The sequence below is a fragment of the Vipera ursinii genome (genome assembly GCF_947247035.1).
Source record: "Vipera ursinii genome assembly, chromosome: 8".
Taxonomy (NCBI): domain Eukaryota; kingdom Metazoa; phylum Chordata; class Lepidosauria; order Squamata; family Viperidae; genus Vipera; species Vipera ursinii.
Genome location: NC_139519.1, coordinates 9,506,681 through 9,534,583, shown reverse-complemented (window position 1 = coordinate 9,534,583; position 27,903 = coordinate 9,506,681). Strand labels below are relative to the sequence as shown.

Genomic DNA, 27,903 nt, shown 5'->3' with positions numbered 1-27,903 from the left:
TACAACAGAACCTTCCACACTAAAATCCAAGATGTGTATTGGTTGGTGTTTCATTTTTTATTAAAACAGCACATTAACTGCTGGGGGAGGTGGGGGGTGGGGGTTATACTCTTTCATACACAACGCATCCTCAAGCGTTATGGCCAAAAGAAGGCGGCATTGTTGTCTTCCTCCCATTTTTCTCCTAATCTGGTCAGTCTTGTAGATTGTGTTGCAAACTACTGACAAAATTAAGAAACAAAAATGGGTGGGAATAACTTTCCAGCCTCGCCAAGCTGGTTTTTCTATTGTACGGTCATTTCCCCCCCCCTCTTGCCCTTGAACCCCAATGGAGGATCTGTGCTTCTCTAGGCCAGCGTCTCCTTTCACAGGGGTATCCACTTTTCAGGAGAAGAGAAACCACAGCCGTTGGCTGGCAGGATACATGCCTTGCTCAAAGCAAAACATCTAGAGATAAGTGCCTGGGTAGTAGTTAAGTGCAACCAAAATAAAGTGGCCCTCTTGCCAGGGGGAAGGAACTCAGAAAGCAAAACAAAAGTCCTGGGACACGCGGCATCTGCAGCAGCTTGAAATGTTACGGTGCAGAGAACGGTCGATGTGAGGTGCGTTAATACTTTTTTTTTAAAAAAAAACAACAAAACTTTTTTTTGCAAAGGGGAAAAGAAGAAGAAAAAAATAATACAGAATGGCTCCGTCTTTCTTGGAGTAATTGTTTTCCCCAATGAAACAAACACACCCTCCTCCAGCATTTCCGCAAAAAAAAAGGTCAGTCCCGCTAGATGAGTAAGCCTCTTGGAAAAAAACAGGACTGCATTTCCGTCCCATCCATTGGTGGTGGTCTCTCCATCTGCTGTGCCTCTAGACTAGCCGAGGCAGAGATGGAGACCATCGGGAGCTCTGGATGCGTTGTTGGATATTCTGGCTCCTGAGCTGCTCTCCTTCAGCTTTTTCTCATCAGCCTCTCAGGGATATTCATGCTGATTTTCTCCTCTGAGGGCCTGAGCCAGTGGTATCTCACCACGGCTTTGGAACGCCGGGCACCAGCAGGCTAATTCCTTCTAAGAGCCACCGAAGCGTAGGCAGTGCAACCTTCAAACCACAGCAGAGGAAGAGGAGGAGGAAGAAGAGGAAGATGACGCTGTGGCTGCAGATGAGGAAGGGGAAGAGGCATTCCAGAAGAGCCACCGTCTCTTTGGCTGCCGTTTCTGATGGAGGTAGTCTTCCTTCTCGCGCTCTTTCCTGGCTCTCTGGAAATGATCCTCTTCCTTCAGGTACCAAACTGGGGGCCAACGATGCTTCTCAAAGTAGTCCTGATTTTCTGCAGAGAAAAGTTCAAAGAGAAATGAAGAGCTTTCAGGCCCCATGCTAGAATTCGGATCTTTCTTATTTCTGAAATAACTCATACCAATGTAACTTCTTTTAAACAGCCGGTGCAATATAAAAAGGACCTTCCCACGGCAGTTTGCAAAGTAAAATAAAAACAGCAACGTGGTGGCATGCTCCATGCATGTTTTCATGCCCACCCTACATGTTTTTGCAGGCTACAAGCAAGCCCTGTATAATTTGCAAGAGGCAATTGTAGGAAGAAAACTTAAATCGGCATAGCCAGTTTAGTTCTAAGAGCTTCATTTCACTTTTGGAGATGTTAAATTGTTAGAAGCAAAAACTGGGAGCAGTTTGGAGAATCGAGAATGGATGAATCCTGTTCCCTAATTGACAGGAAGCTGAGAAGCAACCCTAACTTCTCTGACTGTCCGTGTTCAGATTATTTGTCTTCCTCTGAGACTGTAAAAGGGATAAACATCAGATGGACCGACAGCATGCAGAGATGACAAGAATGGCCCTCCTCTGCCACAAAAAAGCTTGCACAAATGATAGGATCATCTTTTTTTGATCCACACAACTCCTGAGCCCGAAAGGAAAGCAGTCCCATCATTCGTAAACTCACACCTACCTGATGACATTGCTTTCATTTCCCGAGGAAACTTGCGACAGATATTGTTGTAGTTGGTGCAGATATGGTGGAGGCACCAATCGGCAAGCTGGTAGGCACCATGGAACTGGGGAAGAGAAGAGACAGGCTGCCATGAGTCACAATTTTATTTGCATTTAGCCAGAAAAGGCATACAGGTTGTCCTCGACTTACAAACATACATTTTGTGACTGTTTGACATTACAATGGCATTAAAAAAGTGACTTATGAGCCTTTTTTTTTACACTTAATGACCACTGCGTCATCGTCATGGTCACATGGGCAAAATTCAGACCCTTAGCAACTGGAATGTGTTTAGACTTGTTCTGTAGACCTTTTGAGTCAACTCTTCCTTTGAAAAGGAAGAGAGAGTCAGTTCGGTTTAGTGCAGGGGTAGACAAGCATGGCAACTTTTATGACCTGTGAGCCATATTGGCTTAGGAATTCTGGGAGATGAAGTCCACAGATCATAAAAGTGCCACAGTTGCCCACCCCAGAAGGCTAGAAAGCAAAACACTGGGAGTTCTAGTCCTGCCTTATTCCTGAAAACTAGCTGGGTGACTTTGGGCCAGTCACCCTCTCTCAGCCCAATTCATCTCTCAGGGTTGTTGCTGTTGAGAAAATAGGAGGAAGGTGGTGTGTTGCATGTGTTGGATATGCTCGCCGCCTTGAACTATTTTTAAAAATAATAAAGGCGGGATATAAATACGTTAAAAGGAGGATCTCATCCAGGTCAACGCAGAAGCATCGAGCTTCACAGAACATATCATCAGACAAGCATCAGATTATGGCCTAATAATATTCCAAAACAAGGACAACAAAATAATGCCAAAACAACTAGACACAAAGACTGTTTTCCCCCAATGTCATCACTCTGCTGAACACCTAATTCCCACAGCAATGTCTTATGCCTAAAGATATTCACCCATGTAGTAGGGCTATATGGCGATTATCCTTTTCATCTTCCTCTCTTCTTCTCATCTCTCCTACTACCTTCTCCTATTGGGATCTTATTATCACTTGTTGTTTGTATCCTATGATTTATTATTGTTATGATTTATGATGTTATGACTTGTTTGTATGAACATTGAGAGCTTATGCATCAGAGACAAATTCCTTTTGTGTTCAATCACATTGGCCAATAAAGAATATTCCTACATTCCTATTCCTATATATCAATATTCCAAAACAAGGAGCATTTTGGATTGATTCTAAGTAAGTTGTTTGTACCTGAGCCAGCTCCAGGAACACAAGGACATCACCGTCTATATCCACTAGCATCTGTGTTGCTTCCATCAAACCAGACACAGTGAACTGTTCTGCAAAACAATAAAAATATCAAACACGATCAGTTGGTTCATTACCTGGCTCCCAAAGAAAAGATTTAGATTTCTGTCTTGCCAATAAGAAACCAATTGAATTATCGGTGGGCTAAAATTAATAAACCGGTATCATCTATTGCATTTTTAAAAATAGTCCCATTCCCTGAAAGATGAGATCAATAAAAAGGCAAATATAAGCTTTACACACATAGAGCGTGTCCAAAATGGACAATCAAAAACAAAATACCATGCTTATTTCCTATATTTGGCATTTGTTTATTTCCCATGTTTGGCATTTGACATGATCCATTGTTTATAAATGGGGAAGGAAAAAAGTGCAACCAATTACCTGTGAGTGCAACCAGGTGTGGCAGACACAAGCGGTTGGCCAAGATGATGAGTTTCATGTAGTCAAGGTCTGGAGAAGAATAAAACTGGCCAGTATACAGGTACTCAAGCACTGCTCGCATGCAACTCTTACTGGTGTACGGTAGCCCTACCTGCAATGATGAAGATACCCAGGGGTTAAATTTGTACCATTTTCAGATGCAAAATAAAAGAAAGTCTCCACATTTTCTTCAGCCATACTGAGCCCATTTTATACCCTTCTCCAGCTGGTGCGCTCTTTCAAAGCAGCATTCCAAACACTCGGTGCCATTTTGCACAGAAAACACCGGAGCTAACGTTTGTTGAAACGAGTGAACATGGCTGTGTACAAAAGTTCACTCAGGGACACACACACAGATGTAACTACATGAAGTTACATTGAACAACAACAACAAAAAGAGACAGAATCAGGTGGCTAGAAACCAGGAGACTGTGAGTTTAAGTCCCACATTAGGCATGAAATTCAGCTGAGTGACTTTGGACCAACAACAAAGAGACTGTGAGTTCTAGACCTGCCTTAGGCATGCGAGCCAGCTGGGTGACTTTGAGCCAATCACCAGGTGACGGTGAGTTCTAGTCCTGCTTTTTCCATGAAAGCTGGCTGGCTGACTTTGGGCCAGTGATTCTTAGCCCAACTCACCTCACAGAGTAGTAATGGTTGTGGGAGAAAAAAAGGAGGAGGAGGAGGAGGAGGAGATTATGTACTGTATGTTTGCCATCTTGAGTTATTTATGAAGTAATAAAGGTGGGATAATAGATAAATGATAGTTAGATGATAGATAGACAGACAGACAGACACGTAGGTAGGTAGATAAATAAATAAATTTCTCAGTCCATGCTCAAGGTTGCCTCACCTCCTGAGTTGAGCTCTCGACGAAAGGACCCCCAAACATGGCGGCCATCCAGTCACAACTGGAGATCAGCAAGGGTTTGTGAGCACTGACAGCACCATCATCCAGTATAAAAGTGACATCTGCGAAAGAGGAGAACATGCTGAGCACATTTGTTAAGTAACAGTTACGCATCCCTGTCACATTGGAAACTGAGGTACCAATTATGCCTATGTCAAAAAAACAACAACAACCCTTACCAAGCCTGGCTTAATGATATGGCAAAGTTAAGATTTGTCCCTCCAAATACGACTAGTCGAAATTTCTGCAGGCTGCAATTTGCCAGCCTTGGAAGTTTAGGCTGAGCAAACCAACCAAGCCATTAAGACAAACACACTGTGGTGATAGCGTTATGCTCCAATTTAAACTAGATTTGTGCTCCCTCTATCAACTCTTATGATTTAGAATGTCATGCAGCCCAGTCAGACTGTGGTACACCCACTTCATTATTTTACACCAAGACAGGCAACCTGACACTCAAGCCAAAACTAAGTCTTTGACTTATGACCACGGTTGAGCAACATTTCCACCACTAAGCAAGACAGGTGTTGAGTGAGTTTTGCTTCATTTTACAACCATGGAAATCATAAGGATCAATGGCTATTAGCCTTGATGGCTATGCAGTTTTCTTTCAAAGTCATCTGCTGGGGAACCAATGAGCTTCCTTGTCCAGTTGGGTGGCCACTGTGAGAACAGGCTGTGGAACCAGAAGATCCAGGGATTCTTTTCAACAGGACACCGCTAATGTCTTACATTCTTACCCTAAAGCAGGGGGTCTTCAAACTTGGCAACATTAAGACTTCTGGATTTCAACTCCTGGAATTCCTCAGCCAGCCAGGGCTGGTTGGGGAATTCTAGAAGTTGAAGTCCACAAGACTTAAAGTTTTGAAAACCCCTGCCTTAAAGTATCCCCAAAGTGCTTTTATTTTAAAGACAATCAATCTTTCTGAGACTTAAAGACAACTTTTTCCCCCTTTTGCTTCTCATTCAAGAAGCTTCTTCAGATCTAACCAACTGGTTACCACCTACCACCGAGGTGCCCAACCTTTTGGGCACCAGGGACTGGTTAAGTGGAGAGGTTTTTCCATGGATTGGTGTGTGTGTGTGTGTGTGTGTGTGTGTGTGTGTGTGTGGTTTTGTGTGCTGCCTGCATCCTGCAGATGGGGCTTTGCTTGTTTGTGCAGACTGGTTGCTGGCATGCCACAGCCTGGTACCAGTCCACCGATCTACCAACTAGCTAGTTAGAACTGAAGCAGCTTCTTGAATGAGAAGTAAAACATCTTAAAGAAAAAAAATCCAGTTGCCTTTAAAATAAAAGCACCTTTGGGACACCATGACCTGGATGAATGGGTAGCTCCACAGATGTTTACCCCAAAATAGTATTTGTCAACCTTGCCAATTTTAAGCTACAAAAGGCTTCAACTTGCTGGCTGAGGAATTCTGGGGATTGAAATCCACATATCTCAAAATTGCAAAGCTGAGAAACCCTAACCCTAAAGGCATAACCCAAAGGCATAACCCAAAGGCTATTGCCAATCGGTTTTATGTTTGTTCCACGCACAACAGAACAGGAACAACAATCAGGACGATCATATTTGGCAACAGCTGGATACACAGAATAAAAATAGCAGGACACTGCATGCTGCCAAATAATTTTATGAACTCCAGGTGCCCCTTTAATACTGCTGTTAAACCAGCACCTGCAGAGATGCCTGGGGCAGGGAAGCAGCTGGTCCTCTGGTGTGACAGCAGTGTACTGTATTCCTTCTGAGGAGGTGGAAGGGCCTCTGGATACACATGTACCGATTGAGGTGGTAAACCTTATCCAAACTCTCCCGCTTGAAGACTGGGTAAGATTTCAACCTCACATTGGAGCCAGTGCTTCTGTGCCTATGTGAACCAGATGTAAAAGAATGGAATGGCAGAACTGGGGGTGGGTGGGGTGAAAAGGGGGAATCAGCCTAGAATTTCTACCTATTCACAAGAGAATGAAGTCCAACTCCTTTTGAGTGCCATTGACCCTTATCTAACTCTAAGCAGGTGCCAAACCTTAGTTGAGAAGATTCCAGATCCTGGGCTTTTAGCAATAAACCAGTTTAACTGAACCTTCATGTATGGACCCGGTCTTTTGTGCTTGACACCAGAATTGCAAAGCGGAAGACTTTACAGTAATTGTTTCCCTAGCAAGTAAGATGCTTTAAATGCGGGATACGTTTTCACAAAAGAACATGCAGAATGTTGGCACACAGAAAAGGCAGATTTGGCAGTTGTGGTTCCCCACAAGCAGCCAAGTTCATTTTTTGTGGGGAGAGCACCAATCACCAATGCATGCACGTACACGAGACAACAGAATCCCAAATTTCTGTTAACTGATTTGACCTCACTTGAACTGTTATCTCAATAGACAGTTGTAAGACACCTTCTGTACAACATTCATGCCCAGAATAAGGCTGGAGTCCCCTGACATCAATGATCAGTAGATAGTGGGATCTGATCTGAGTCAGTCACCGGGACCAAAGGTTTATTCTTTCAAGCTTTTGGGCTCATGCTGGCGCCCATCGTCAGGAAACTTAGATGCCTAGGGAGTGGCAGCACAAGGAAACAACTAATGACTTAAGTAGGGAGTTGATGGCCAGCTATTAACAACTAAAAGCCACACACAAGCAGACACCTTATAAATACAATGTAAAGAACAGCCCAGTGCACACATCCTGGAGGGAGAGGGAGGGAGGGAGGGGAGAGAGAGAGAGAGAGAGAGAGAGAGAGAGAGAGAGAGAGAGAGAGAGAGAGAGAGAGATTCCCTGAGGATATTCCCCAGTACAAGCCTGAAAGCTTGGAAGAATAAACTTTTGGACCTGGTGACTCAAATTGGATCTTCCAACATTATCCTGGGACACATATATTTGCCTTCATTCGTCAGTAGGTTGTCCCGCTGGGAGCTCAAAACTATGTCTCAGTACAATTAGGCTCCTGTTTTTAGAGCATCGCTTTTGAACCTACCAGAGAAAGTCCCCTTGGCCAGACATTCTTTCACCCGATTGGTTCTCCTGACGTGGAAGGCTTTGGTGATCTCCTGGTTCATGAATGCCTCGTTATTGAGGATGTTAGCCACCATCATCCTGAGGTCGAAGACTTCAAGCAGTTCAGCAATGTGAGCAATATGCATGAGATCTCTCTCGTTCTCATCCAGCTCCCCGGTGTAAAGGTATTTTAGCACGGCCCTGAATGGTCCCAGCTGGATGGAGGGATCCATCTTCACTACCACCATTAGCCGGGGCTTGTAGGTCATGGGGTCATCTGCCATCTCCTCCTGGATGCTGACAAAGGCACGGCTCCAAGAGGAAAGGATCCTCCCCCTCTTTAGCCCTCGTTCCCCGTAGTTCTTGCCCCGCAAAATCCCATCGCTGGTGGAGGCTCTAAGGCACGGTTTTTGCTGGCTGGAACCAGCTTCTTCTATACTCTCACAGATGTCAAAGCTAGCAGCCCTCAGGAGGAATTCCCGCCCGTGATGGTGCCGTTCCTGAGGAGCTGCTCGCTCCGCGGCACCCATCCTGATGCCACTTCCTGCCATCTCCTCTTGGTCCTCCTCATTCAGATCCATCAGGAACAAGTCGTAGAACTTAGAGGAGGCAGTAGAGAGGTAGATCTTGTGCGCGTAGATTTTGATTCTCTCTTGCAGCACCAGGATAACGTCTGCACACAAAGGGTCCTCCAGCAAGTGGGCTGGACGCTCTTCATTGTTGGAAGGAGGGTCGGGCACAACAATGATGGGGGGCGGAGGCTTGGGAGGCAAAAAAGGGGCCTGGAGCAAAGGTCTCTGAACGTTACGGAGGTGGGACTTCCAGAACTGGAGATGCCGGCGGGAGATGAGAGCAGCTCGGATGGCATTGTCGAAGACATCCTTGATGCCAAATTGGGCTACCACACTGGTCTCGTAGTAAGGGATGCCCAGCTCTTTGGCCACCTCTCGTCCTTTCTCTGGAGGCAGAATTTCATTTGGTTTGATTGGCCTGGAATAAAGAAAATAGCAACAGGTCTGATGTTAGCTGAGCAACCAAAACTCAAAATTACAGGGGGTGTGTGGAAAAGGGGTGGTTATCTAATTGGAAAAACAACCATTCATCCCCCAAAAATATACCACTATTGGGGTGTTCAGGCTAAAAATACAGTTCAGACTACTATTAGGTAGTCAGTAACACTAAGAATGAGATTTTCTACAGAAAGTCTAAAGCAGGGGTCCTCAACCATGGCAACTTTAAGACTTGTGGACTTCAACTCCCAGAATTCCTCAGCCAGCTTCGCTGACAATTACATTCTACCTTGAAAGAATTACATTCTACCTTGAAAACCTTGACCCTTCAGCTTTTTCTCACTTTCTCCTCTAACCCCAGCATTCTGGTCATGTAACCACGGGACATTGCCAAGGGCCATAAGGGTGAGTCTGTCACCAAGAGTCCAAAACGTGATCACATGACCATGGGGAGGGAGCGCAACTGTCATAACTTCGGAAATAGAACATAAGCAAGTAGCTTTGTCATAATTTCAACCCGTGGACTTCCTGTTCAATTTCTCCCACCAAGGAAACTAGATGAAATTATCTTACCTGGCTAAAGGTCGCCTGGCTCTATTCACTGCTTCTAGGTCAGCATAGCGAAGGTCAAGCTGGCAGCCCACCAAGATGACCGGTGCTCTGGGACAGAAATGCTTAATCTCGGGGTACCACATGGTCTTAACATGGTGGAGGGAGTTTGGATTAGCAATGGAAAAACATAACACTACGACATCGGACCTGTGGGAAGAAAGAGAGCAAGAATCAGTGATCAAGGACTTAGGTGTGTAAGAATTTGCCTTGAATAAGTTTTGATTTTATTTATTATTTTTTGTCTTTCAAGGTCTCGTCATTCTCCTGGCAAAATCCATTTTACCAAATCTTTTTCCTTGTCCTCAAACTTATTTTGTAAGTGTAGTTTGTCTTTTCCATGTCCAGAGTTCCCTGTAAAAATTTTTTCACCCAGGTTGTCATATTTTCTAGTATTATTAAATTCCACCTTGAAATCTCTCTCCTCTGCCTAATAGTCAGTTGTCTGTTTTCTCTGCTCACTCTTTCTTTTTCTGAGAATTTTTATGTTGTAAAGTTAAATTGGACATGTGTTCATTTATGTTTTTAAGGTTATGTTTAATTTCCTCGTGGTTTATGATTACTGCTGTTTGGTTTAGTTACAACATAGCATAGATCTCCTTCTGGAAAGTACTGTATTTTCTGGCGTATAAGACTACTTTTTAACCCATGAAAATCTTCTCAAAAGTCAGGGGTCGTCTTATACGCCGGGTGCTGAAAATTTAGAGACAGGGCTGGCTGGAAAACCTGGAGCGGATCTCCCATTTAGTCTGCACAGGGAAAGCGGGACCAATTGGAGAAGAAGCTGCAGTCTGTGATTTTTTACAGGGTTTCCTGCCTTAGCAGGGGGTTGGACTAGATGACCTCCAAGGTCCCCTCCAACTTATTATTATTATTATTATTATTATTATTATTATTATTATTATTATTATTGTTGTTGTTGTTGTTGTTGTTGTTGTTGTTGTTGTTATTGTTTAATCCACTTGCACTGTTTTATGTTTACATGTTTGATGACAAACAGCCTTATGTTTATAAGTGACAGTTTTCCTACTAAACACAGGCATGTCATAAGCATTTGAATTAAAATTACCATATTAAAATCAAATCTGATGTTTTTTAATTTTTATTTAGTGTGCATTGGAAGAGGGGTAGTCTTATACGGCGAGTATAGCCCAAACCCTATAATTTAACAGGAAATGTAGGGGGTCGTCTTATACGCCCAGTCGTCTTATACGCCGGAAAATACGGGTATTTGCTTTTTCTTGGTGTATTCTTTCTGCAGATCTCTGGTTTTCCGTGGTTATTATTTGCAGAAAGATGAGAAAAATGTTTATATTTAATTGTCATCTATTTAAATAAAAACTGTATTAATTTAAGGTTGGCTAAAGAGAATATTATTGGAAGAAGAGGAAATCAAGTCATTATATATGTACTATAGAATTATAGAAATTGTTACTATTTTTTAAAAACTAACCCAGACAACACGATGTTTACCAAATATTAAGGTGCATGTTAAAAATCAATAAAGCATTTAAAAAAAAAGAATTTGCCTTGAATGATGGCCTATGAACCCCCTCCTCATAATACATGTAGTAAGGGGTGCACATTTGACCAGCGTCCTGGAACCAACCCAGAATGCTTTCCATAGATGGTCTCCTTATTTTCTCTATCTTAACGATACTATTAGAATTAGTATAATAACCAGCAAAATGCCCTTTGAAATCTCAAGAGATGTATTTAGAGAGAGGATCAGTGGGCAGAGTAAGACCATTTTCTCCACCTGTATCTTCCAGACAGGCGCAGAATTCCTAGATATTGGCCATCGCTATTTCTTGCAACTCTGGAATTTCACAGTGAACTTCTCTGCGGCATGAAGAAGTCTGTCTTAAGAGTTCTACAGAAGTTCTACGCCTGTTTTCAGGGCCTACCTTCCATAAGCGAAACGCCTGTCTTTGTGATGGTCCCCAAAGGTATCCCAAAGCCGTAAGGAAACACTAACATCATCTACAACATCCCGGGAACGTTCCAGTACCTGGGGAAAAAGAAAAGAAAAGATTATCTTCAGACCAAAGGGATGATTAGTGAGGCAGTGGAGTGTGGTGCTGAAGGTCCTAGACTAGGAATGTGGAGACCCAAATTCTAATCCCCTTTCAGTCCCAGAAACACTCATTCAATCCAAGAGTCAAACTGGTGCAGTGATGGAGGTGATGGCTGAGAATAGGAAGAGTAAGGTTCAAGTCTCTCTGGATGACTTTGAGGATGATGGATTGGACAGACCCAGGTTCTAGTCCCCCTTGCCCATACAAGCTCTTTGGGGCTCTTTAGGTCTCTGTTTCAGCCCAACTTTGCCAGATTGTGGTTGTGGGGGAAAAGAATAGGGACCCCTGTGTATGCCGCCTTGAGCATCCTTACAAAAGATGGGGTGTATATGTAACAAATAATTTCCTCTCAGTTTTTCAGCCTACGAATCAGCAAAATAAATTAAGAAACATCTCCATTTTTTTTCCTCCTGGAAATTTTGATCCAAGACCAAAACTAATTGGATGCTTGAGATCCAGAAATATTTGATTAAGGAAAAATAAATGCAAGCGTTTTCACCAGAGCCAAATCAGAACAACTCTGGAAAAATCATTAAAGCACATCAGTATTTATTACTAGATGATGATGCATAGTTGTAGTTTTAGACCATGAACAGACCCTCTTTAAAGCTTGAGATGATGGAGAATAAAGGAGACCTTTTACAAAAGTTTTTTTGTTTTGATGAGGAACATCCCAAAACTGCAGAATGGAGAATAAAGACACCCTAGTAGTAGAGAGTGGACCAGATTTGTTGAATAGTGTAGAAAAGGTTCTCTTTTCCCCCCAAGGGTGCAGTTTATTTTCCAAAACTCTATGCACCACTCTTTTATTGTTTTACACACACACACAATAGTGCCTTCATTTTTTTAAAAAAGAGTTTGTCATGACAATGAAGTTTAATGTAGAGTTTCAGGGAGTTGTATAAGCCAAAGGCAACTTAAAAAACAGGTGACCCACAGCACTTTTAAGAGTCCCAAAGGAAATGTTTGGGGTTTTTTACCCTATCACTTCTCCCCTTAATATATCCATCAATGAAAATGCCACTCTTAATATACCCATCAATGAAAATGCCACTCACCTCCTGGCAAACGCGGTACTGATCAATAGCCCAGACGGTGGGCACATGAGTAGCGAGGAGCTGATACTGAGTCAGTGTGGCATTACATGCGCGGGCACAAATAAGCCGAGTCTTGCCCACTGCGTTGTCCCCAACCACAACACACTTGATGGTTTCTACGTTTGGCCTTTCATAATCCATGTCAGAATCCATTAATTGGGACCTATATCAAGAGAGATGGAAAAGACCAGAGAAAAAGCGCATCAGACAGGTATTTTTCCCCCCGTGGGTGCTCCAGAACATCTTCCACAAGCAGGCCACACCACAATGGAAGCAATCAATAATAGCAATCCTACTTCAATGGGATCTGCTGCCGGGGCTATGCGGTGACTCTCAGATTTGGCCTTTGCAAATGACCACACACATAAACACAGGCATGTGTAGGCCACCCAAGTTGCAGACGACTTGGCTGGTTGTTCTCCTCCAGACTGAGATAATCTTCACCAGATCTCAGAAAAGAACATAGAAGAGCCTTGCAGGGGCTTGGGAATGTGGCCTGTGCCTCACCCCTACCCAGCATGCATTCCAGCCATTGTCCCTTTAAAAATTAATAAGTGTTTCAGAGCATGTCTCATTGCAGCTTCTGATAAGATACATATCCTGGCAATTTGGTTCCAATCTCCTCCCTTTTTGTTTTCTACACCGGTCACGTAAGACTCTCGTCCCAATCTCACCTCCACCAAACCTGTCCTCCATTCAATATTGGTTAAGAAAATGACCTGAGCGCTCACAGCCTGAACAATTTCTCTGCCCACATCCCCCCAATCCACCCCACCCTTTCTCCCTCTCGTCTCACATACACCAGCGTTTTCCAACCTTAGAAACTTGAAGATGCGTGGACTTCAACTCCCAGAATTCCCCAGCCAGCATAGCTGGCTGGGGAATTCTGGGAGTTGAAGTCCACGCATCTTCAAGTTCCTAAGGTTGGGAAACGCTGACATACACACATCCAAATGCATTGTACCAGCAGCCTCTGGGACTTAATAATTAAAGAAGAGGCCTTAATGCAGGCTTCAGGCAGCTTATTTAGCAAAAGGAACCGCTGATACTTTGGGATAATGGAATTTACAGCATTTGCTGCTGACTCAGAATAAATCAAAGGCCTGGCTCCCTATTTGTTGTTGCTGTTGTTTTAAAAAAACAACCAAAAAAACAACTTGTTTTCCTAGATAGAAAAGTTTATCATAAGCATGTCACCACAGACCTCTGAATGGGAAAACTCATGCACAGTTAAGAAAGAGGCTGCTGGAGGAAAGGGTGGTGGATTCAGAGTGCTTGAACATTTGCCCCCAAGTGAAATTGACAGAAGTTTGTGTCCTCTTATCATCTATACTGGGATTTGGATCAGGTGATACAAGCAACTCAGCTGCCTGTTATCTAATCTAATCGCAGGCGTTTGGGAAGGAAGCTAACTTAACTCAAAGTCTTCAGGCAAAGATTGCTGCCAAGTTCCCCACTTCTCCGTTCCATGTGAGCTTTTACATCATTCAAGGTGACAAATAGAATAGAATACAGAATAATGAAGTTGGAAGGGATATTGGAGGTCTTCTAGTCCAACACCCTGCTCAACCAGGAAACCCTATTTCTGGACAATTGACTGTCCAATCTCTTCTTAAAAACCTTCCGTAATGGGGCACCTACAACTCCTGAAGATGAACTGTTCCACTGATTGTCCTCAGTTGATAAACTTCCATCTGTTGCTTCTTGTCCTGCCCTCAGGTACTTTGGAGAATAAGTCAACACCCACTACTCTATGACAGCCCCTCAAATATTGGAAGACTACTATCACGTCACCCCAGCCCTTCTCTTCAACTTGGCCCTTTTATGACTTGTGGACTTCAACTCCCAGAATTCCTCAGCACATGTGCCTGGCTGAGGAATTCTGGGAGTTGAAGTCCACAAGTCACAAAAGGGCCACGTTTGAAGACCCCCTGGTCTAGACGTACCTAGTTCCCACAACCATTGATGTTATGCTTTAGCCTCCAGACCCCTTATCATCTGTGTTGCTCTTCTATAATCTTCTATAATCCTTATCACAACCATTTCAGCAAGTGCTAAAGATCTTATGGCTGCCTGCACATAACATGCTAAGCTTGCTTCATTTTACATTTAGCAAAGGGCTTGTTGGTTGAACTAAATAGGTTTATGAACTCAACAGATTTACAGTTCAAGTTTTTGTTTGGGGGGGTGGGTAATCAAAAATGAAAAAAGGTCAATTCAATAACCCAGTTAAGCATGTTATGCAAACCCACTCAGGTCACACTCCTTACCAGCACGGGAATTAAACTATGCTCAATCAGCGCTATTCATGGAAGTTGTATAATGTAGAATATTCGTGTGAACAAAGCAATATAGGTTGAGTCCTGAGAAATTTTTATAGTAAAAGGACAAATTTGGTGAAAGACATTCAAATAAATATGCAATGATGGATGGAGATAACAAAGAAGCCCGCTATGATGGTGGTACAAAATAACTTCCTTATTGTTAGAAAATGTATCCAGTGGATTAAAGAAAAACAAAAGAAAAGAATTACACAGGAAAAAAAATCTTCATTTCCTCAGTGCATGGGTTTTTAAAAGCTGAGTGTGATTCATTCATCCTAAAATAGGTCTAAAAGTGTCAGGTATCCACTGATTTTACAAAAATGGGTTTTGTGATAAAAATAAGACCACAACAATTTGAGGCAAAAACAGTGTATTATTAGCCTTCTTCTTCATTGTTCCCAAAACATGACATGGACAGCCAAAAGAGACTTTGATAAGAATAACAGTTTCTTTAAAAAAAATTAAGAGACTTTGAGACTACAATTCTATTTATGTTTTCTTAAGAATAGGAATAGCACTTAGACTTATATACCGCTTCACAGTGCTTTACAACCCTCTCTAAGTGGTTTAGAGTCAGCATATTGCCCTCAATCATATATAGCATACATCTCATCTTAACAGGTAACATTGCCCCAAAGCAATTTAAACGTATTTCTATAGGATTTCATTGATTTACACAAACCAACTTCCCCAGGAAGGAGTGGGAGGATGAGGGAGTAGGTGTAATTCTAATACTCAGCATAAAGTACAATATACAATATAATCTATAGGACTATTAAAAACCAAGTTTAAATTCCTACTGAGCCACAAAAGATTGCAAGGTAATTTTAGGCTACCATGCATGATTCATCTAATACATACTACTTAAAATACAGTTTATGTGACCACAATGTACTGAATAAACCACAGGTGTATAAAGCAAAATATATAACCCCACCATGGATGGGCTCACACAATATCCTTAAGCCAGAACTGAAAAATCCAGGTTGTGTGAACCCGGACAATTCAACCTACTCTACCTCTCAGATTTATTCCAAAGATAAAATAGGGGAAAGTAGAACAGTATGCCTATAATCCTGAGTAAATATACAGTAGACAACAGAGGGACCATTAAGAACCATTTGCTGCATTAAGCATTCATTCAGGGGCAATACTAACCATCAGGCTAGGAATCTGGGATGGTGGGTTATAGTCCCAGCTTAGGTACAAACCCAGCTGGATAACCTTGGGCCAGTTACTCTCTCTCAGCCCTGAGAAAGAAGCAATGGAAAGCCCTTACTCAAACTTTGCCAAGGAAACTGCAGGGACTTGTGCAGGCAGGCACCAGGAATCAAGACAGATTCAAAGGCGCAAAAGAGGAGAGACGGAACCCACAAATAATTCATATCTAGGGGACGAATAAAACGTGAAATCTTTGTACAGCAGGTTATCATGATTTCATAGTGGCATGGTGGGTGCCTGTACCTGTCCGAATTCCTTGGTAGACTTTTGTTCCAAAGTTTCCTTTTTTTTAGCACTGAGGCTAAAGGAAAGCTCCTTTTGGCCAAAGTAAGAGACAGAACTGAGTCTGTTCTTCCTCTGTGAAAATTATTACAATTATTGTTGTGAGGAGTCAAGAAGAGCTCATTCCAAAGGTGCAAAATGCAGAGACATAGGGGATGGAAACAAGGGGTGGTGGAGTGGTCAAGCTATTTTCCAAAGCGCCAGAAGGCAGGACAAGAGGCACTGGATGGAAAGTAATGAAGAAGAGAAGCAACCTGGAACTAAGGAGGAATTTCCTGACAGTGAGAACAATTAACCAGTGGAACGGCTTGCCTTCAGAAGTTATGAGTGCTCCAATCTCTGGAGGCTTTTCAGCAGAAACTGGACAGCCATTTGACTGAAATGGTATAGGGCAGGGGTAGGCAATCTCGGCTCCTGAGCATGCTGACTCAGGAATTCTGGGAGTCATAAAAGAGCCGAGGTTGCCTACCCCTGGTATAGGGTCTCCTGCTTGGACAGGGGATTGGACTAGAAGACCTCCAAGATTCCTTCCAACTCTGTTATTCTATTCTATTTATGTTGTTGGAAAGAAAAGGTAAGGAAGAAGCTTGCCAGGTGGAATTCTGGCAGCAGCATCAACAGGGCTGGCTCAGAAGACTGTCTCGGTCAGTGCCATGTGCTATTTAACAAGGGACAATCAGCTCTACGGACAGACAAAAGCTACCAGCTCTGGACCATCACCTCCTTGCAACCTCAGCTCATCACATACTTTTTTTTTGCACATATATACAAAACCTCTTGGGTTTACAGAGAGGACAGATAATCAGGGCCAACCTTCTTCTCTTCCCTTTCAACCCTTTTGAGTGTCTATTTTAGTAGCTCTTTTGTCCCAATTCATTATCTACTTTGTTCTCCAGGATCTGTTCATCAAGCTCTGTAATCATGACACCCAGATGCTCCAGTCCTCCACCGGGCTTGCCTTAACCTTAACCCTTCTCCTTTTCAGACTGTGTTTGTGGCTTGCTGCTCTTGTTTGCTCCTTCGCTGTAATTCCAGCATCTGTCCCTGCTCGTCACTCCTTGCTCCCTCCATGACGTCCTCAGTGCTCTCTGCTTACTAGAATTCCAGCCTTCCAATCTGCCTGGCTATCTCTAGCTCTTAAAGAGAAAAGTCCCGTGTTCCCACAAGCTGCCTCGGTCTTCTGTTGCCAAGGAGACCAGAGAATCACCAGGGGAGCCTAACTCGTTTCCTAGCAACGGAAGAGCTAAAATCCCTCCCATCATTTTACAGGATTTTTTTTTAAAAAAAGAAATGAATATCCCCATATAATGTTTTTTTTTAAAACGAACTAATAATAACAAGCTTGAGTCCAAACACTCTGGGTTCTGCTAAGGACGTGGAAGGCAGGATAATGTGGACCTCTCGTGTTCGGAACATCCCACCCAGGTGCAAAGAAGAAACAGGGCCAAAGAAATCTGCACATTCCAGCCCAGGCTTGGCTTGATTATTATGATAACAACAGCCACGCAGACTGGAAAAGCAACACATTTTGCAAAACAAGCAGAAACGCGTGCGTATTTTTGCGCCTGCACACACAAACACAAACACACACACGCACACACGGCTCTCGAAGTGCACTGCACATTTCTTCCACCACGCAAGCACCTCAAGCTTGCATTCTGGAAAACGGCACGGTTTCCCGTTCAGTCCAAACGCCCGAAGGCAAAAGAAAAAAAAACCTGCCCGAGCGCCGCACAAGCTTTTTCCTTTTTCTGCTTTGCAACGGTTGTTGTCCGCAGATGCACCCCGGGACTCTTGCCCGCTTTTGTAAACAACTTTCACCATCCCGTTCTTTTTCCACTCGCCTCCCCGGGGCGCGGATCCTCTTCCCGCCGTGGGTCGTGCGCAAGGCGCACACGCACGGCGACCCCGAGCAAGGGTGCCCGCTGCTCTCGGCTTGTGCCTTGCCAGCCACGGGAGCGCTCGCAGGGCTGCGTCTCCCCTTCCCCCGAGAGGGCCGTTCCGCTCCGGCAGTGCGGGACTCCGGAGGGCAAGAAAAACGGAGCTGGCACCGAGGCGCGCAGGGCGCGCAGGACGCGCGCGCAGAGAGGACCAGGCTGGGTTCCAAAGGGAGCCTTCCCAGTTCTCTCTCCCCCACCACCCACTCCTTCCCTCCCGTCCTGGCCTTTAGCTGCTCTCTATCTCTCCTCCCCCCCCCCGCCTGCCTTGTCAATCAGCCTTCGGTTCAAGTACTCTGGCTAAGCCGGAGCCGGGCGGAACGGCTCGGACCCTCCTCCGGTTAAGAGGAAGGCGAGGCGAGCGCTGGGCGGCGGCTATACTTACACCGACACATCTGAAGGGGCAATTGGCGGCGGGAAGACGAGCCCAGCTCTTCCCTGGAGTCATGATGCTGATCGCGATAACGAGCGCTGGGCTCGGCCTCTTCCTCCTCCTCCTCCTCCTCCTCTTCTTTCGCCGCTGCCGCCGGACAGAGGCCGCCGCAGGAGATTCAGACTCCCCGGCTCAGCTGCAGCTGCTCGGGGATACGACTCCGCAGCGGCTCCGGAGAGGCCGGAGAAGCCCTTTGCAAAGCGCCGCCGGCCAGCATCTTTCCCCGCCGGAGCCCTGCAGTCTGCGGGAAGGCTCAGCTCCTCTCCTCTGCCTCGCTTCTTCACCCCAGCCCACCCCGGCCGCGGCTTCCCACTCTTCTCCCACGCCGGCCCACCCAGGCGTCTCCTTCCTCGCCGTCCCCGAGTTGCGGAGCAACTGAGCTGCAGGCGGGGAGAACGCGAGCTGCAGTCCCCAGGCTGGGACGCGCCCAATGCTTATTTTCATTCACAAAAAGAGAGAGAGAGAGAGAGAGAGGGAGAGGAGAGGAGAGGAGGGAGAAACACCCAGGAGCGCAGTGGCAAGCTCCGCCTTGCATCCCCCGAAGGCTGCCGATTGGCTGAGAGCAAGCAAAGCCAAGGAGTTGTGTGGGGGGTGTGTGGGGGGGGAGGTTACAGACCGAGCGAAACCGGGTCTTCCTGGGTAAGAGGCAGAGATGCTATCCGGGAAACATTCCGACAAGCATCAATGCTCCTGGCCGAGTACATTGGAGGAATATTTCGAAGGCCGAGAGCCACGTCCTTGTGTTTACCTGGAGGAGGGGGGGGAGAGGTTGCAAAATGGGTGGGACCCTGTAATATATGGGTAGGTGGGAGGGAAGAAGGCGGAAAAGTAACTTTTTAGGACACGTTGAGGCTAATTTTCAGTCTGGTTCCAGGAAGCTTTTGGGAAAGCGTTGGCAACGCTTTTAGCAGTCATCTCGGAAGGTGGACTTGGCCGCAAGCGCTATCCGGCCCTTGGTCTGAAGGTTTCCCCCCCCAGGTTTATCCTAGGACTCCTGCTTTATAGCAGGGGTACCCAAGATCAAACTGCTGGAGCGGGAGAGAGCTAAGCTTGCTCAACAGAAGGAAGTCCCAGAGGAATGGCTATTGGCTGCCCATGTTTCCGAATATATGAAGAAAAACCCAGTATCGACTTATCTCTCTTACCTAATTTTTTTTGGGGGGTAAATAATCCTGAAATCCGGAGAAACATCTTAGAACTGCACTTTTGTCTTGCAGGAACAGAAGCTCCCAGTTAAAAACAACAACAGCCAATAGCGCGTGCAGACAGTTACATAACAAATGCTAGTCTTGCAGTATGACTGTCCTGGAGAAAAGCTGAGCCAAGTTTTTAAACCAAGTTCCTGGTCAGAGCCTTGGTCAAAAAAAAACAAAAATACCCTGTGACGTTCCTTTCCAAATTGTTCATAACATCCCAGGAAGGAGTCAGAGACCTACCCTTAACCACCCCTGCGCTAAACCCACGGGGCCATCCCAACGGCAGGACTTGCACAACAAAGAAAATAGCTGCATTTAGCCAGGCCTCTTGGGCAAAAGCAGCTGTGGTCATCCCCTCACTGGAAGCGAATCCTTAGGTGTGTGTGTGTGGGGGGGGGTCTCCACTCTCGGATCCTGTCCATCTGGAACCCCTCGCTAAGCTGCGTTTCCTCTCTGAGGTCCGCTGGGCTTCGGGAGACTACAAAGCCCGTTGCTTTTCTGGAGCTGACCCGGCGCTCTTGCCTCAACCGGGCAGCCCTGGCCGGTTGCCTTCTTCTGAGCCCCAGCCCACCCGTGCCCTTGTCAACTTTGCCGTGCTGCCACCCCCATCCACGTCGTACCCTCCTTTTGCAACCTCGAGCACAGAAACCCGACCCCCCCCCGCGCAACCTTCAGCCCTTAAGGAGAGGCGACTCAGGATCAAGCACCCGGGGGTGGGGGTGGGAAAGTCGGCTTTTTTAGCAGCAGCCCGGATCAGCCTGCTTGTGACCCAGCAGATCAAGATCACGTGATTCCTTCCCCCCCCCCGCCGAGTCCCTCTTGTCCTCACGGAGGCTTCTTTGCACCCCCTCCTCCCCACCCCCACCCCAATGCACAACCAAAGTGAGCTTCTTCCTGCTCGGCTCCGGCTTGAGCCGCTCCGCGGGCCGCCGCTGATGCAATTGCAGCGTCAACGCGCGTCAGTGCGCCCGCATCTACCTCACTGCACACCTCCTGCGACCCAATCACAAGACACGCAACATTTTCCCCCTCCGGGTTCCAGCACCCCGTTTCCCCTTTCTCCCCACCCTCCAATTGCCAGCTCCGCTCTCAAGCTGCATTCTGCAACACACACACACACACACACCCATCCACCCCCTTCGCCCTTTCTCACCTAATTCGTAAGACAGGGATCTCTCTCTCCATAGCAGAAGAATCCTTGGATTACTCGACTGGGGAGAGGTGATCCTCCAGCTCGGAGGGTCTTTTTTGGGGTTTTATTTGGGTTTAAGTTTGGGCTTGGCTTTTCGGAGCCAGCTCCCTTGCCAAGCTGTCCAAAGAGCTTTGAGTCAGCAACCAAGGCGAACTAGCTGTTGTTGATCATCTCCTGCATTGAGCTGGAATGAAAGCTTGCAGGCACAGGCAGTTTTGTTATAGGCTTTTGAACTTCCTTGTGGGAAAGGGTCACAGAAGAGGGGGGGGGCAAAAAAACAACAACAACAACCCCACATAAAGCCGGCTTTGCCACTTTGCCTGATTGGGCTGATTTGCTCCTGGAGCAGGTGCTTAACTGTGGTATGTGAAAAAGTTCCTGGCAGCTTTAACTTCAGCCTGGAGTCTTGAATGGAAGCGTCATTGCGACATAGGTCAAAATAATTCTTAAGTAACTGGTGCCTGTTTTCCTCCAAGACCAGGCCTGCTTTGTCAGGCAGGAAGGTATTGGAGAGAAGAAAGCGCAAGGAGAAATGAAGAGGGGAATGGAGTTGAAAGTAATAAACTAGGAAGCTACCACTGTCCATCTATTAACCTCTAACCTGGTGCAAACAGGGATAAATCATCAAGGGGTCCTTGGTGCTTGGTGGTTTTCTTGTAGACATTTCATTACCCAACTAGGTAACCTACTCAGTGTTGGAAGGGAGCCGAACAAAATCAACTCTCAAGAACATTCCCAACAGCACTGGCAGTTGTAACCCATTGTATATAAACAGAGAACAAATCCCACTTCCTTCTAGCCTTGATGATGTTACCTAGCTGGGTAATGAAACATCTGCAAGAAAACCACCAAGCTCAGAGAGCACCAAAGACCCAGCTGTTCAACCCTGAGCTACAAATATTCTCTTCTATCAATAAATCACTAAAAAAGACAGAATTGATAACTTAAACCTAGACTCACTGAAGGGCTGTGCGTCAGTTACAAAGTATGTAACCTGTAAAGATGCCCCAAATGATCTGTGAATCTTGCTTCATTTTAAAAGACAGTCTAGGGGAAAATACCTGTATAAATTACTTGTACACCACCTGGAGTTTCTCTGTGAGCAGATGGGTGGTTTCTAAATCTGATAAATAAATAAACACTTGGAAATGTACTTGTGTAATTTAATTCTCTAAATATTTCTGCATAACTCAACTAAACGTACTGGACATATTCACATGACATTACCAGTTAGCAAGTAGCATAACTGCCTGTGTTTTATCTTGGCATGTTATATGAACCCAGCTTAAATGAGATGTACAAATGTGGAGCCCTGGGTCAATTAAATGAAAATTTTGCTAATTCTGGGTAAAAGTTCTCCAAACTTGGTTTATGAGCTGTAGGAATGTTCTAATCACATATTTTAAAGGTTAAGTATTCCTTCTGCATAGAGACTCTAAATTAAAGGAAGACTTGTTAAGGCTCTTTGAATAAAACAAAATTATGTGTTGGCTCAGATAGGCTATGTAAACTGTATAAATAAAGCTCCCCACTTGTGTAACCTCTTATTCTCCAGGTTTGGAGCCAAATGTTTAGTATGGATGATCCTTAAATCCTAACAGAGTTGCTTTGTTTTAATTTAGCATACTTGCCATGGAGAAAACCTATCTATTATGGTGATTAAGAGTTAACAACAATTGATGGCACATAATCAATTGACAGAAGACAGCCCCAATTAATCAAACTATGGTTTCAGGGTAGGGTGGGCAACTTAAGCATTAAATGCTTTTTTAGCTACTACCGGAGTCAAATTAGCTCAAATTTTACGGTTAGATAACCCAAATAGGAGATGGTGCTATCATATTTACTAGTAGTCCTTGGCTTATACCTACAGTTGGAACTGGAATTTCAGTTGCTAAGCCATGCAGTCCTTAAGCAAGTCCTCAGGTGACCAGATCCAATTTTACAACCATTTTTACCATCATCGTTAAGCAAATCACCATGTTGTTAAGGAAATCTGATTTCTTCAATTGGGAAAAGGTCACAAATTGTGATCATGTGACTGCAAGATGACGCAACCATCATAAATGCAAGCCTATTGCCAAGGGCTGGAATTGTGATCATGTGACGGGGCAGCAGTCATGACTTTAAGGACAGCTCATAAGTCATGTTTTTGAAGGCTGTTCTAACTTCAAACGATAGTTAAACAGTCATAAACTGAGGCCTACTACCTATGCTATTATTTTTTTGGCTTTAGATACTGTTTGTTTTTAAAGGAAAGCTATGAAGTGATCCCAGTTTGGGACCTTTCCCCAATTGGACAAATCAGATTTGCTTAACAACATGGAAATTTCCTTAATGATGGTGTTAACATTGATTGTAAAATTGGGTCTGGTCACCTGGGGGCTTGCTTAATGACCGCATTGCTTAGTGACTGAAATTCCAGTCCGAATTGTAATCATAAGTTAAGGATCACCAGTAAAGATGATAGCAGACACCAGTATCTCCTATCTGGGTTATCTAAGGATTATTTTAGAAAGATTCCTGTTATCTAACCACAAAATCACAACATTTGAAACAGAAGGAAGCTTTCTAACATCTTACATAACTCAGAAATATTTAAGCTGGTACAGACAATAGTCGATGAAGGCTGCTAACAGAAATTAAAACACAGGAAGACATCTGCAAAAAGTCCCTGTACTACCATCAAAACAGATCTGCTACAAATGATAGAGAGATGGGAAGGGAGAATAACGAGACAACAACACAAATATTGTCCATCAGGAATGACAGAACTACGTGATCAGTCAGACCTTCCGACTTACAAATGGTTCATTGTGCAGCAGCCAGCCAGGAGGACGAAATGGCACAAGCCTAATTTAATTAAAATACAATTTACCCCACCCTAAGGGAGAAACTGTAACCTAAGTAGCTAAATTGCTCAGGCTGTAAACCTTGGGTGGCCAATTTCTATACAAGTCCTTGACTTATGACCAAAATTTCCATCGCTAGCCAAGGCAGTTGTATTTGAAGTTCCCCTCAATTTTACAGCCTTATTTTTTTGGGGGGATAGTTGTTAAGCAAACCCCTGCAATGGTTAACCCCTGCAATTGTGGTCATTAAGGGAATCTGCCTTCTTCTGTTGCCTTTGCTTGTTCAAAGCCTGCTGGGGAGGTTATAAATAATGGTCACATGTCACTGGGACATTGCAATTGTCATAAATACAGGCCAGTTGCTAAGTGCCCAAATTTTGATCATGTGGCCATGGTGATGCTGCAATGGTCATAAATGTGAAATATAGTCATAAGTCACTGTTTTCAGTGCCATTGTAACTTCGAAACGGTTAACAAAGGAACGATTATAATTTGAGGGCTTAGCCGTACATTATGACTTAAGTATCATACATAAACTTAATTCCTGGCCTCCAAGCCTGGAGAGTAAGAGGCTGCACACGCTTTGAGTGGGAGCTTTATTCCCACAGCTTGCACAAGAAATAATTTGGTTTTACTCAATGAGCCCTTTTCTTATTAGCAACCCTTCATTTATATTTTTAAGAAAGAACTTAGTGTGTCAGTCCTGTATTTCTGCAGGCAGGAGGGTTAGAATCCTGAAATTTGACAAGTGGTCCTCCACTTGCAACAGCTGATTTAGTCACCATTCAAAGTTACAACGGCACTGAAAAAAGACACTGATGACTATTTTTCGCACCGTCACAGCATTCTCATTGCCACATAATCCAAATTCAGGCACCTGGCACCTGGGCTGCATTTATGACCACTGCAGTGTCCTGGGCTCATGTGATCCCTTTTTGCAAACTTCTGACGAGCAAAGTCAATGGGGACACTAGATTCACTTCACAACTTAGCAACTGCAGTGATTCACTTCACAACTGTGGCAAGAAAGGTCGCAAAACAGAGCAAAGCTCACTCGACAAATGTCTCACTTAACAACAGAAATTTTGGGCTTCATTATGGTCATACGTTGAGGACTATATGTATGCCTTTCTGGAGGAACGTGCCCCTGTACAGTGTCCCTGACCACAAACTGAAAGATGGGGTATATTTTCCCAACTAAACAAAGACAAACGTGATTTATTTTGCACAAGCGCCTGCAGAGTTCTGCATGTGTCCTATTAAGTAAGTCTGTTTTATTCACGGTTTCCCCAAAAGGCAAGAGATCTCTACATTAGAACCAGTAACGGTTTCTTAGTGCTTTAGTGCCAGGCAGTCTTAGTCAGAATCCTTTTCAGGAAATCCTGAGTTCAAGCACAATAGCCTACAAGGGAATTTTCGACAGAGACACACACACATATACATGCTGTCTACTATTTTGATCCCATTGCTATAGATCGGTTTTGTCTCTATTAGTGGCTATAAATAGTTACCAGCAAACTTTCCTAAGTTCTAACACCCTCTTCCATTTATCTCCAAGGGCAGTAATCTGGTTGCTTGTAAAGAACCATAAAAAAAAATCCAACTAAGTTCAGTAAATATCTGGAGAGACTGACACGAGCCATCAAGATGCTTGTTAGTGATGTAACAGGCAATCTGAGTCATCCTTTAGGGGCAAAGTTCAATTTTTATTTATGAAGGACTAAGAGCTGGCTTGGCTGAAAGGTAAACAGTTCTTTCCAACTAGCTCCTTCTATTTTGGACTATAGCTCCCACAGGGAAAACTGGAAGAGTGCAAGGAGTAGGGCACAGTGTTGGACTATGGCTGGAGAGAACCACATTCATCCCTTCCGTGAACCCAGTCAGTCCATCTCAGCCTAACTCACTCACATAATTGTTGGTAGGGACAAAACCTAACTTATTGCTAGTTAAACAGTTTGAGGACTGCTATTTACAAAACACCCAGGCTATTCCATGTGGAAGCTTAGCGGTCAAGCAAACTTACTTAGAATTGTTATACTTTTCAATGTCTTTTCCCATTCCTAAATGTAATGCTAACATACCGGACTGCAAAAATCTGGATGACCACTAGATGGTGGGCAAGAGGTATAGGAAAAGCAACTCTTTGCTTCCTTGGTCATCTGCCTCTTAGAAGGCAGAGAACCCAAAAAAGGCTATTTTCTAATTTAGCCTCCTGTTGCAGAAGTTTGCATTTTGTGGGGGTCAATGGAGAAGCCCTTTTAATATATTGGTTCTTTTGGATCAGTTTTGAATCTATCATCCTATACAGGTAATCCTCGACTTACAACAGTTCATTTAGTGAACTGTTCGAAGTTACAACAGCGCTGAAAAAGTGACTTATGACCATTCACATTTACAATGATTGCAGCATCCCCACAATCACATGGTCAAAATTCAGATACTTGACAACTGACTCATATGTATGACGATTGCAGTGTCCTGGGCTCATGTGATCCTCTTTTGTAACTTCCTAACAAGCAAGGTCAATGGGGAAGTCAGATTCACTTACCAGCCCTGTTACTAACTTAACAACGGCAGTGATTCGTTTAATAACGAGGGCAGGAAAGCTTGTAAAAAGGGGGGAAAAAACCTACTTAACAAATGTTTTACTTAGTAACAGATTTGGGGTTAATTGTGGTCATAGGTTGAGGACTACCTGTACTTTGTAGAATGAGAATATAAAGAGAAGGGATTAGAATTAGGTACTTTGACCTAAATGTGGGCCATCCTTTAGCTGAGCTTAATACCAAGGCTAACAGAATGAAAAGCATTGTGTATACTCACAGTGCACGGTTCATCTTAGTTTTCCGTTTGCCAGCACTTTTGTCTCTGGTTTCCATCTCTTCTTTGTCTCCTCAAGAATCTGAAAACAGAAGAACGTGTACAGATGACATGGAGGCCTGCTAATCTCTTGTCTAGCGGTTCAGCCTTTGGAAGATGCTATTTCTTTCCCTGTAAAGTTAATGGTTCTCTGATTTCGCTAGTGGGATGGAAGATGCAAAACCGTTTGGATTGTTTCCTGCCACTTTCAGCACGTGCCTTTCTCCAGTATTCGAGAGAATTAAATAAATAAAGCAAACAAACTGCTTGTGGTATGCCCGTAAATGGGACACCAACCTGAGAGTGGATGGTAGAGCCAGCCAAAGACTTGCTGAGTTTCCAAATACAGATTTCTGTCCAATGTTTAATTTGCATTTACAAATCCTAGCTTACTTCTGTACTTTTCCAAAATGCTAACTTCTCAGCAGTTCTGTATCCAGTGAACAGTGGATGAAAAAGCTATTATTAAAACAAATTGGTAATTGGCATACACACAGAGAGAGAGAAATCACTCAAGGCTCTTGATATTCAGGCTCGTAGTTGTAAAATGGCTGAGCTTGACTCACAGTTACTACATGGAAACGTCCGTGCAGTTTTCTTGAAAGCAAGTCAGAAGTGGTTTACTATTACCGTATCTTCTTTCAGGATGTATTTTTTTTTAACCTATTCTCCTATTGATTACTCAGCCAGACCCAACCTTCCTTAGCTTCTAAACTCAAATGCAGCCTCAAACATTGAAAAACAGCTCTGATGCTTTTCAAAACCATTAATGCAACAGTTCAGTGGTGGGATTCAGCCAGTTCGAACCAGTTCGACAGAACCGGTAGCTAATTTTTTGTTGCCCAGGCCCAGAATGGACTTCCGGAAGTGGCATCCACACAGAGAACCTGTTGTTCACATATCTGAATCCCACCACCGCAGCAGTTCCTCAGTGTACCTAACCAGGATGGGATTCATCCACGATAAATCTTTATTTAACTTACTTGTGCTTATAAACTGTTTCAGAACGTCTATAGGTACGGTCTCCAAAAATCAAGATGTGCAATTAAAGTCTCTGTAAAAGAACGTACTAAGGAGGTGGGTTCCTGGGAGGGACGGGATGCATTCCACAGGAGTAAGAAGCAACTCAGTCCTGATATTATTATGTGTTTCAGTCCTGATATTACATGTGAGAGAAAGAGGGACTAGTTCACATATTCTAGATGCAGATAATAGAGTCCTT

General features: G+C 44.2%; 1 protein-coding gene across 3 annotated transcripts; it reads right to left on the bottom strand.

The window, feature by feature from the left end:
* On the bottom strand, positions 1-26,727 carry RHOBTB2 (Rho related BTB domain containing 2). Of its 3 annotated transcripts, none has more exons than XM_083368222.1 (10): positions 26,646-26,727; positions 12,347-12,548; positions 11,118-11,221; positions 9,175-9,360; positions 7,572-8,581; positions 4,536-4,654; positions 3,644-3,794; positions 3,203-3,291; positions 1,955-2,060; positions 1-1,318 (listed from the first exon to the last, which is right to left on the bottom strand). In XM_083368222.1, the coding sequence occupies exons 1-10, from the start codon at positions 26,699-26,701 to the stop codon at positions 1,092-1,094; spliced, it is 2,250 nt and encodes a 749-aa protein (XP_083224348.1). In that variant the 5' UTR covers positions 26,702-26,727; the 3' UTR covers positions 1-1,091. The 3 variants fall into 3 exon arrangements, with proteins under 3 accessions (XP_083224348.1, XP_083224349.1, XP_083224350.1); XM_083368223.1 differs by lacking the exon at positions 26,646-26,727 and adding an exon at positions 18,535-18,905; XM_083368224.1 differs by lacking the exon at positions 12,347-12,548 and having other exon boundaries at positions 26,646-26,677.
* Positions 26,728-27,903: the final 1,176 nt, after the last annotated feature.

What these genes read in the sequence shown, in the direction of transcription:
- RHOBTB2 (XM_083368222.1), bottom strand. Translation starts at nt 26,701, where the DNA reads ATGGAAACCAGAGACAAAAGTGCTGGCAAACGGAAAACTAAGATGAAC. An exon ending in AGTACCGCGTTTGCCAGGAG is followed by an intron (nt 11,222 to 12,346) that starts GTGAGTGGCATT and finishes CTTTTTCCCCAG; the next exon opens with GTACTGGAACGTTCCCGGGA. An exon ending in TCGAGAGCTCAACTCAGGAG is followed by an intron (nt 3,795 to 4,535) that starts GTGAGGCAACCT and finishes TCATCATTGCAG; the next exon opens with GTAGGGCTACCGTACACCAG.